The following is a 12,306-nucleotide window of genomic DNA, read 5'->3' as shown; positions in this document are numbered from 1 at the left end:
TTAGATTTTACAAATGCGTGTGCCGGGCTGTGAACGGCTCGTCTATTTGTAAAATCTAAGTGACTTTAAACACAATAAAAACAGCACTATGTAGTTGGATACGACAGACATTACATTTTCTAATTGCATAGCTTTTGCACATAGATTTTCTTGAAAAATAATGCGATGAGATATAAATAATTTAGAAAAATTCTGTTCTCCCATTTTTTGTTTGAATAAGGAAATGGCCACCTTATTTTTTCCTGTCATTGCTGCCACAACACTTCAAAAAATAATATTCAATTTAAACTAGACGAAATACATCGAAAATTATTTATTTATAATTTCTTCTAAACATCTTGCGGGCCGGATAGAAACTTTTCGCGTGCCGTAGCTGGCCCGCGGGCCGGGGGTTGCCCACCGTTGATCTACATAATTTAAAGAGAAAATTTTACTTACATTTCTTGATTGTCACTCTCAATTATATTACTCTATACCAGTAATGGAAAAAACTTTTTCCAAAATGTTAATCAAAACTGAATTCAAAATTTATTAACTCCAAATTACAGATCAAATATTTTAGTAATTAAAAAAAATAAAAGTTGTAAGTTTTTTGTAACATTTTAATCTATATCACAAAGATAATAAACGCCACATAAAAATGAATAGAAAATAATGTGATTATAATGGAAACAAATATTTTATTTAATGGATTAAATTATTTGATGATAATTTTTCTACGAGATTTGTAATAAGGGATACTAGAGAGGTTGAGGCAGACGTTTTAAACGTGTAGGTCGGACGTTTGGCGCCGCTTTCCCATAAGCCTAAAAGTTTGACAATGGTATTTGGAATGTCAAGCGTGATTCCACCGACTATCCAAACACCATTGTCAAACTTTTAGGCTTACGGGAAAACGTCCGACCTACACGTTTACACGTTTAAAACGTCTGCCTCAACCTCTCTAATGAATGGCTTTTAAGACTTCTCACCAGCCTTACAACCATGCTTTCACAATGCATATTTCATATAATACATACAATAATCAAAATTTTGAAATCTGTCAAAAGATTTTTTTATATATTATAAAAAAATATAACAAACACTTTTTAAATATTCAATATACCTTCAAATCGTTGCATGGGTCACTTTAATATCTTTTCAATGCTTTTCAAACCAGGATTTGAGACCTGTGTTTTTAACAGCATCTTTATTGGTAAGATTCAAGCTCTGAATGAGGGTTTCACACACCCTTATACAAGCAAAAAAGTCAAAAGAAATGTGACCCTTTGTGAGATATTTGCTTCCAAAGGTCAGTTTATAACATGTATCAGTATACTGCCTATTTTCCATTCTCCACATCATCAATGCTCGCTATCACTCTCCTTGACCTTCGCTATGCATGTGTAGTAGCGAGCACCAAAGCACATGACTACGTGCTTTGGTGCTCGCTACTGCTCACACCTCAGCACCCAGATGGGAGCAAGTCCCATATCCCCTAAGACTATATAACATCAAGTATTCCACAAACAGTCAAGTAGGCTACTCTAAGCCAACATAGTCACATGGGCTAAATGATTAAATATAATAATCTTAGTGGAGCAGAGAAACTTGCAATCTCGCATGACCTTATTTCAGGGAGCTGTATCTCAAAAAGGGTTTCTTGTAGAGGTATGGTTCCTTTGACTTTTTTGCTCCTATGGGTATGCTCTACAGCTCTAATAAGGTCCCAAGTCTCATTCAGAGCTTGAATTATACCGAACAGGCAGTATGCTGATACATTATAAACTGACGTTATCTCGCAAAGGGTCACATGTACAGGTATACAGGGTCTACAATTCTTGGGGGTGCGTAATCCCTCATTCAGAGCTTGAATCTTATCCAACAGTCTCATTCAGGACTTGAATTGTACCCATCTATGACCCTGGGGTTTAAATCAAGGAAACACAGTATTTAAATTTTTTATTTATGCTCAAATCTTATTGTTTTATATCATGAAAACAGCATTATATGAATTTTGAATCTAACTTTCTGTCAGATATTAGATCATGCATCTAAAAACATTTTGTAAATGTTAGAAAGAAATCAAAAAACTTTCTACAAGTTTTATTAAATTATAGTTATGCATTATATTGATAAGACCAAATTTTAATCATTAAATGTGTTTTATTCAAAAAAAATCAATCAACTAACGTTCATTAATTCAAATGAATCTCAAATTTATGAATAAATCTTTGTTTGACTTTACTTAAAATGAAACTAAAAACATTACATTCAAATGTTTAACAAATTTTTATTGCAATTTTTAAATATATTGCAAAATCAACTGTATGTGAATTTACAAATTATTATTTTGGATGTGTACATATATTGTAACAAATTTCAGAATAAAATGCAATTTCAACTTAAATGTAGGTAATAAAAATTGAACAAAGCAAATGTTTGCTTCAAATTATTTGTATTTTTAAAAGCAATAGCTGAAAATTTTTTAAAATCATTAAGATTATTTCATTTTTAAAAAGATGAACATTGAAAGCAGCAAATATTCTTTTTATTGCATTTAACTTACAAAATAAAAAGGAAAATAATAGTACTTTAAAAATATGCATAATTTTTTTTATACATGAAATATGTGTACTTATATTCTAAATTAAGTAAGAATTTGTTTAATTTCAAATTTTATTTTCACATTTATATTCATAAGAATGCGGTTTAATTAACAGAAAAATTATCAACATACAACATAAATTTTACTGTATATATATATATTTATCCAGTATATATGTACAGTACATGTATTATTAATGATTTTATATCTTCAATCAAAAATATACAAAACTAAATACAGTAGTAACTAGAACTAAAAAAAAAAACCTAAAATAAAAGATCTGTCCAAAAGACATTATACAGTAGAGCCTCGAAAACTCAGCCTAATGTGGACCGAAGGGTGGCCGAGTTTGTGAAAATGCCGGGTTATTGGGAATGGGGTTTAAAACAATAAGTACGAGTGTTTCCTCAGAAAATACTGTACTGTACTTGTATGTATTGTTTGCCTGAGAATACAACAGAGAATAAACTGCCCAAATACCCTTAAACAAAGGAAAAATACATCCTTTATGAAGGTTATAGAGCCTTTACTACATGAAAATGAAAATTAATGAATACACTGTGTACAGTAATTTACCTGATAAGACAGACCTCAGAAAAATACTTTATGAGGCATAAAGCTGTCTATAATGAAAATTAATTAACTAAGGACTTTTTGCCCTGCCAAGGTGTGGCCGAGTTATCCAGAGTGCCGGGTTATCGAGTGCCGAGTTTTCGAGGCTGTACTATATAAGAAATACACATAAACTCAAATTTTATATTTTAGATATTTCTATCAATCTTATGGTAAAAGCAAGTCAAAAAGATATAAATTTTCTTATATCAAGTGAATAAACAAAAAATTTTGTGAATAAATAAAGAAATAACAAAATTATTCATTAAGAATTTTTACTTGAGCTTTTATTACAATAGATAAGAAATTTGGCTTATTTCAACTCCATAGTTATTTAGCATAAATTAATACAAAGAATGTGGTACGATCGTAACATAAAAGAATCAACAATCAAGGTTAGTTTTTCTTATAATTGCTCATCCAGATAAACAATTTTTTGTTATTCCATAATCTAGGAAGTCGGCCTATGCCCCAGGCAATTTAATTTTTGATCGGGTGTCTCAAAAATAAATTCAAATCTAATAATAATTATATTAAATTTCGCAGCAAGAAATTTAATAATTTAATTAAACATAAAATTAAATGAAATCTCACTTTATGACTAACGCCAGGCAATTTCCTATACAGGAACATTAGTGTTTTATAATACCGAAGTTCAATATTTTCTTTCCTTTATTAATATATAATATAATGCTGTACTTTGGAATATAAAAATATATTTTTAATTAAATTAATTTTTAAAATTAGCCAATACCTGTAAGAACAGAAGAATTAACATAAGTACGAAAATAACTCTTAAATATAATTTTAAATAAAAATATTTCAAGTTTAATGTAATTTCAATTGAAGGTTTAACCGGGAAAAAAAAAACTTGTTTTCCGTAATATTTTGTTTAAATATCGATTTAAATCGATTGAAAAATGACAATTTTTTAAATAAAGCATTCATTTAATAAAAAGTCATCGTTGAATAATGGCAAAAAGTAATATATTATTGAAATTTACATCCCAGACATTCCAGTTTCCGGACATTACAATCTCTACTGAAAATAGAAACCTAATTACAATTTTTACCTTCTAAAAGTCTTGCTATAATGCTGTCGATGTTCAGTTTATCCATATCAGTCATGTTGGATGAGTTTTAAGTTATTGCTAATATCAAAATACTTATTTTTTTGGTGCGGTCTCTCTGTTAAAATCGAGTTACAAAATAAAGAGGACTTCCTATCAAAATGGCCGAAATCAACAACATCACATGACGTCATCCCCACAAAATAGAACGTAGTGACGCTGCTGTAGCTGAGTCCGATTTTAAAGACAAAATTATATATTTTATAAATTTTTGCTTATATTAATAAATTTTCAATTTAAAAAATATATTTTAAATTTAAATAATTATTGTTTATCGTAATTTAAATTTCTTCGTTGCATAACTTTTGGTTTCTTTCAAAATTTCTATTTTTATGTTATTTTATTTCATTTTCGCGTGGCAGATTTTACATTATTCGTTAAGATTTTTGTAGTATCAATTTGCAAAAGAAATGCTTAACCGCATTTTTCATAACCGCACTTAAAGATATTTTTGACTGAATTAATTATTAAAACATTTAGAAATTTCAGTATTGTCAATTATAAAAAGAATACTGAAATGAAATGAATTTAAAATCAATGTAAGATAAATCAGAAGTTCAATAGTCTTCGAGTAGAGTTGCCCACTATCCTTCATTTGGGAGGACAGTCCTCCATTGAACTGTGTTGTCCTCTTGTCCTCCTTTTATCAATAATGTCTTCCTTTTGAATACTAAAATTTTATTTGTTTTTGTTTGATTTCACTTCATTATCTCTGAAATAGTATCGGCAGATGATGTTCTAGTAATTTATTTTCTTGTTAACTAACAGTTTTATCTTTATCACTCGCTAGCAACGAGCTAGAATATATATATATTTTAATACTCTTTCCGCCCTGTGGGCACTAAGAGGGCCTCTTATAGCAAGCCTATTATGGGTTCGGCCAGGCCCACAATGGTGCGACCGGTGGTGAAGGACGGGGTCCGACATATCCGAACGGACCACCCCCCGAAAAATTCCTGGGGTTTCCTTGACCCGACCGGATTCGATCCCGGGTTCCCCAGAGCGGTAGGCTGCCACCTTGACCGCTCGGCCATCCGGCCGTCGCTAGAATATACTACGAGACATAGAGTGACGCCATATTTAAAGAAAATTGAATACACATTGTTGTGTCCGTAAAATAAACGATTACTTGTTAACGTATATAATTAACTTTCTTATAATACAAACGTAACTTTGTGGCTCCAGGTCTAAGTGTTACAACAGCTAACGCACGACTGACCAGAGACAAAGGAACACGACAAAAGTCAGAGGTGCTAGGTCAAGGGGCAATTCGGTGTGGGTTATCCCCTAGAGGTTTACATACATAACAATTCTCCCACGCTTAAAACATTGTTCAAAATTTGTTCGTTTAGAGATTTAAGCGTTGTACTGGTTTTCGTATTCGCGTTGGTCGTCGAGGCTCCGATTCATCTAAGTTTGTCATCGTTCGGCTATATTCTCCCTCCTTCTCTGGGGGCTGGTCAGAAGTTGTTTTTGTCATTGTCTCCTTTTTGTTGGGTAAAGTCGTTACAATTCCTCCATCGTAGCTAATTGTGCTTGGGTGTGGACTAGCTCTAGATGGAGATGAGTTTCTATTGTTTACTATGTCGTTGCACCTGTCAATTTTCTTTTTCTTGTCAATTTTGAAATTAACAAACAGACAATTTGTGACACAACTACGCTTGTGTGAAATTAACAAACAGACAAATTGTCTGTTTGTTAATTTCACACAAGCGTAGTTGATAGTAATGCCTTTTATTTCGTACCCATCGTCGAGTTCAAATAAGTAATGTACACGACTTAGTCGTTCAGCTACGACATCATATTTCCAAGGACCGGACGTTATGTAATTTCAAGATTGTATACGATCTCCCACAGGATAAAATTTGTAAAATTTCGATTGTTCGGTTATGTTCCTTTGGGAGGCTTGTACCTGAGGTTTGAGCAGATCTAATTTTGTTCTTATTGTATGTCCTAATAAGATTTCTGTTGGATTTTTCCTGTTAGATAAGGAAGTCCCTCTATATCGGAATAATGGTTCATGAAGCTTCTGATGTAAGGTACAACTTTCATACTTCATACATTTGAGGTATGTTTTTAAGGTGTGACAGTATCTTTCAGCCTGGCCATTTATGGCTGGGTGTCCCGGTGCTATTAAGCTTTGACGGATTCCGTTTCTCGAACAAAACTCTTGAAATTCTTGTGACTTAAAAATACTGTACTTGCATTATCACTTACTAAATTTTCAGGTAGACCAAATCGACGAAAGACTTCACGTAGAAAATTAATTGTGATGGATGTGTCTGGTGCTTTCTTTGTATACAATATTTCCGGGCACTTTGATTTGGCATCGACAACAATAAAGAAATAATGATTCATGAATGGTCCTGCATAATCAATGTGTATACGTTGCCAGTTTTTTGTAGGCGTTTCCCATTTGTGTATTGGGGCTTTCGTTGGGTTTTCTTAATTTCACAGCACTGTTTGCAACTTATAACCATATTCTCGATATCGGAGTCAATATTACGCCAGCAACAGCTTCTTTCCTTGTTAAGAGTATACGGTTTCGTGATAGGTAATCGGCATTTGTATGTTCAATTAACTTCCCATTTCAGCCGGTCTTTGACTCTAAAGTTTATTGATTTATGGTTGTTTTCCCGCAATATAAGCATAGTCCTTCTAAATGAAGTTCTTTTGGGTTAAGTAGGTTTCTGCTGCGACTTTCTGTTCTGCTTCTGTTCCGATTTGATGGTCGTGTTTGAGGATGTAAAGGTAGTTTAATTTGAGTATTTTTGGTAATTTTGTGAACAAGGTGGTTACTTTTATATACTTCGTCGTTTTCAATTTTGGAAGCTTCTATGGCTAATGCAATTTCTAGCGTCTGTTCGAAGGTTAGGTCGGTTTGTTGTAGAATTTTCTCACGGATGTCGGAATCTCGTAAACCACGTATGAATTGTACTCTTTTAACATCAGATCTATGACGGATTTTATACAGTCCGCATTGTTACAACTAGACTTGAAATCTTCGCTTTTCGAAAGTTGTTTTAACGAAATCACGTAATTTGAAATAGACTCACCATTATGTTGTACTCTGGACAAAAATTTATGCTGTTCCGTTAGGATATTTCGTTTTGGTGTTAGGTAATTTTGTAGCAACTTCATTAATTCAGTAAAGGTTCGCCTAGAGGGTATTTCTGGTGCCGTTAGGTTGGTTAGTAGCTGATAATGTTTCGGTCCAAGACAATTGATTAATATTATTACCTTAGCTTTTTCAGTAATGGCGTCTGTTCCGGTTAGTCTTTTGATTTTGAAAAAGTTATCCAGTCGTTGGAATAGTTTTCAAAGGTCTCGGACGTTTCGTTGTAAGTTTCGAAGGTTAGGGCTTGCGTTTGGAGAACTCGTTGAACTGATAGTTCTGGTTTCCTCTCCACCGACTGACTCTGTAGTTTCTTGATGAACACATTTAGAGTTGAAATTAATTCCGTAAGCTCACTAATTTTTATGTACATAACACACGTCCGCCATTTTATTTTTAGTCAAGAGGTGTGCGATTTGAAGTGTAAAGGCAACGAGCTAGATAGAATATTCTAACTCGTTGTATAAAAGTGTGCAAAAGAAAGGAAGAGTTTTAACCCTTAATATTGCAGTCTATTGAAATTTATCTTTCGAGTAGATAATGTAACTGACTGCCAGATGATCGAGACAGTAAGCCTGATGAGTTCTAATCGTAAATTTGAAGAATTTTTCATGAGTGGTCTGTCTCGGATATGTTAGATTTCTTTCTCAAAACTCAGTCGCATTCATTGTAGATCTGATCGAACCCATAACAGATGAGTTCGACCAGATCTACAATGAAAGTCTGAAAGGATTTGTTATTGATAGGGCAGAAAGTTACAAATTGCCCTTGAAAAATAGTTTTATAATATAGAATTAGGCATAATTTATATGTGAAAAAAATTATTTTTTTATTCACAAGCAAACTTGTTTTCATTCTTATCCCGCATTTTTCTGAATCTTATTTGTTAGTTTCAAATTTGCCGAGAGAAGATTTATATCTAGCAAAATGAATCACAATATAGTATTGAATTTTTTTCCTACTTGTCTGGTATAAAGTTAAAATTGTTAATTTTATTGTAATTTTATTCTTATTAACATATATGACATTTAAAAAAATGTAAAACTACAACATCTGAAGTATGCAATCTTCAAATTTTTGCAGTAATTCATATTTTCAGAAGTATTTTATCGAAAATATCTTTAAAATATCAGTGAAAAAATATTATTTAAAAATTCATAAAATTTATATTATTTTATTGTTTAAATTGATATGAATGTTCAAACACAATGAATAACAATCGAAGCGGTTAAGTTTGGATAATTGAGTTTCCACTGTATTTATATAATTAATTCTAATGAAAAACTAAAAGAAATTATGAATAACATATATTTAAAAAAAGCAATTTCATGCGTCATATTTATTCAAATTTTATATAGTTCGAATGTAATTTTAACCTTTATAACACTCTAAAACAATATGGTTTTCACTTAATTAATTGTTATCCTTGTCGTTCTAATTTTCATCATTTCAATTATTCTAAATCGAAGTTAAATTCAAAATATTTTTCTGCGAAGGTTTTATCTTATAATATTTTAAATTGTTCAAGTACGATATGGGTTATCAATATCGTGCTAAAAGATGTAAAATTATAAACTCAAATTTGATTAAAATAATTTAATTTATTCAATCCGTATTTATATTATTTTTTATGGTTAATTAAATAAATCATTTTAATTTCAAAAATCATAGAAAGAAGATTAAAGCTGGCAGTAAAATAAAAATAATTAATTTCTAAAAAAACAAATACAATAATATTCAGATAAAAATATTTATAATTGGAAGAAGATAGACATGAAATTTGGATAGGTACAGGTATAATGTCTGGATAGCAAGGCGATTAATGTCAGCCTACCACAATGAGGAACCTGGGATCGAAGGGCCTTGGAGATTCGAAAACCCCCAGGAATTTTTGTGTCCCGGAAATGTCGGTTCCCGTCCATCTTCATCCGGTCGCCCTTGTTGTGGAGTCCGGCCGAATTCATGATAAGTATGAAAAAAAGGCCCTTTTAGTGCCCACAGGGCAGAAGAGTTTTAAAAACAGGTGTTTGTTTGTTTTCTAGATGAAATAACCACCTTTTATACAAATTCCTTTTTTGAATTATTGAAAAATTTCAAGCTGTTCAATAAGAAGTAACTTGGCTAATTTATTTTATTCAATTTTTCAAAACGCTATGGATAATATAGACGCAGAAAGGTTTAACATTAATCATTGAATCGATGGATCTAAGGCATTTTTTTGATTCGCAAAGTGATCAATCGACAAGACAGATGATCGCTATCGAGCTTTTCTGTAAAACTTCTTTGACAAAAGATTTCAAAATCTTGTTTGACTATTGGACTGAATATTAGAGTAATGAATTATTTTTTGAACTAGAGCATTTAGACTTAAATCTTAAAAAGATTCATTCAGATTACTTTCTTTTATATAATGTGTATATAAAAAGAAACCGCAGAGTCATTAAAACTATATTAAAAATATTTTTTCTTATTTAGTCTACGTTTAATAATTACTTTATGTAGAAATACATTAGTACTAAAATACTAATGTATTTCTACATAAAGTAATTATTAAACGTAGACTAACTGAGAATTATCTGCTTAAATAATAGTCTAAATTTTTACAAAATTGATTTTACCATACTTTAGACTTTCATTTCAAACTTACCTATATAAAAATAAAATGGCAGCGTAAGAAGAAATCTAAAGTTAATTTGAAATTTAACTCTCTAAATCTTTCCTTTTCTAAATGAGATCTCTTTTCACGAAATTTATTTTTGGGCTGCAATTTGAAAAAACTGTAGACCTATAAATTATCACTATAGTCGGTCTATCCATCCATCTGTTTGTCTGTCTTTCCTAAATCTCGAGTAAATAAAACTTATAATTCAATTTTTGCATTAAAAATTATAGAAATAAATTTTTCTTACAATGCAAAAACATTTCCTATTTTCTTATTTTGATTGTAATGACAATAACAATAAACTATTTTCAATAAAACTTCACATTCAAAACGAATTCCAGTTCTCCTATTCAACGACTATCTGTATCTGTTTTGAAAATTTCTATTTATTTGTTTAATTGAAAAATTTCATTATTTAAATGATTAATAAATTACAATACTGTACTATGATATATAAGCTACAGGCTACAATAATTATCAAACTGTAATAAATTAAAATATAATTGTTAATAAACTATAATAAGTATAGACTAGAACTATTTTAAAAAAGTAATATACTGTTGTTTCTAGAAATGGAAAAAATCTACAAGGTGTTAAAAATCATTCAGAATTCATAAGGTAGATAGTTCAAACCATAATGAGTAAAAAAAAAGCCTTAAATATAGTAAGTAATATATCAATAGTAAATATAGGTAGAAATTTCAATTGTTTGTAAGGTATTAACGATTTTTTCACGGCTGACTTCTACGTGTTCCATGCGACATAAAAACAGAGGATAATCTTGTCAAATCTTTATCTCGATATTTACAGATGTTCTTCGTGTCTTCCTTCCATTTTCACATACGCTTAGCATCGTCTTACAAAGGCGCAAAATCTCTTAATGTGAGGCCGGGACCTTTGGTTCGACAGCCCCTCTCACAGAGGGAGAGGGGCTGTCGAAATTTATGATTCAATGTTTGCATTAAAAATGGTTCGACAGCCGGTTATTTTCGTAAACAGAACCGTGACCGCGGAGAAACGGGGTGTGATACGATTTACGTGACACATTCCCGGTCGTAGATAGCGAGGGAGAGCAGGAGAGTGACAGCCGAGGAAATTCTGGCGGTCACCTTACACAGAGTTCAAAGCAAAGAACGCGTGCGCTTCCTCGGAGGGGAAGGCGGCTAGGACCGTACGAACCCAGCTGCGTCTTCTTCGAGAGAGGAGAAAACATATTGTCGGTAATTTATGGGACCATCGTTCGGGAAGGAGAGCGGTCCCCTACTCCGGGAAGAGCGGTCTGGACCGGAGTTGTTAGACCCGAATCGCGCCCCTAGCAACAGGTCGGGGACCAAAAGAGTTACGAGAGACCACTATTTCGGACCAACCAAAATTTAAATTGGGATTTCGGGCGAAAATGGTATAAAAGCCCGAAATCTCAAAGACATGGAAAGTTGAGATCGAGAACGCCAGTCCCCGAGACCCGGATCCGGATTATCCGAGAAAACCCAAATCTCCAAAAACGAGGACGGAAAGGATTAGGGACTCAATTTATCAACAACGACATCTCTATCCCTCTAACCTCCAAGTCTACCAATAACCATCGGAAACGAACTTTCTCCTTTTTGTGTGACGACCTATATCATCGGGAACGAACTTTCCGATGTACTCTTCTTTGTGTGACGCTTTTCGACCAGACGGCACTGCACCTCATTGTAAGCATGTTTTGTCTTATTAACCGCCATTAATTTTGTCACTCCGGTATCCGTGTGACACCTCTACTCTATACGTTCAAAAAACCCTCGTATCATCCTGACAAGTCGCGAGAAAAGCGAATATTTCTGTCTTCCACCATGACAGACAATAATAGTCAGGTAGAGCCCCTAGTGCGGGCAGCATCCTTACATAAACATTCCTAGTTTTTATCCAATTATTTATCTCAGAAACGGTTAAATTTTCTATCTGTTTACTAAGGTTTCTTTACTCAGTACGATGTTCAGCCTATCTACCATATAAATGCTAAATGTTTTTTTAACACCATGTATAAAACATATTAATATGAAATATGAATATTTTCGAAAATATACAAAAACTTGATAAAAACATTAAATTTTTATTTACGAGATCTTCCTGAAAAAGTATAATAAAAAGTATGTTTCTAAATGTATAAAACTGGCAAAGAATTTTTGTTTTATTTTTACTCGTTATATCGTAAACGATA

At 32.2% G+C, this 12,306-nt stretch overlaps 1 protein-coding gene across 1 annotated transcript in view; it reads right to left on the bottom strand.

Moving 5' to 3' along the window:
* Positions 1–4,473, bottom strand: part of LOC111622332 (serine/threonine-protein phosphatase PP1-gamma catalytic subunit) — a 55,901-nt gene extending 51,428 nt beyond the window's left edge. Inside the window, exon 1 of the mRNA XM_023364693.1 lies at positions 4,273–4,473. Coding sequence (XP_023220461.1) covers positions 4,273–4,327 — 55 coding nt within the window. The 5' untranslated portion in view covers positions 4,328–4,473. The remainder of the gene's footprint in view (positions 1–4,272) is intronic.
* Positions 4,474–12,306: the final 7,833 nt, after the last annotated feature.

The sequence above is a fragment of the Centruroides sculpturatus genome, unplaced genomic scaffold (assembly GCF_000671375.1).
Source record: "Centruroides sculpturatus isolate CEXI.00-Female unplaced genomic scaffold, Cexi_2.0 scaffold276, whole genome shotgun sequence".
In the NCBI taxonomy this organism is placed as follows: domain Eukaryota; kingdom Metazoa; phylum Arthropoda; class Arachnida; order Scorpiones; family Buthidae; genus Centruroides; species Centruroides sculpturatus.
Note: the sequence above shows the minus strand (reverse complement) of the source record. Positions and strands in the feature narration are given on the sequence as shown.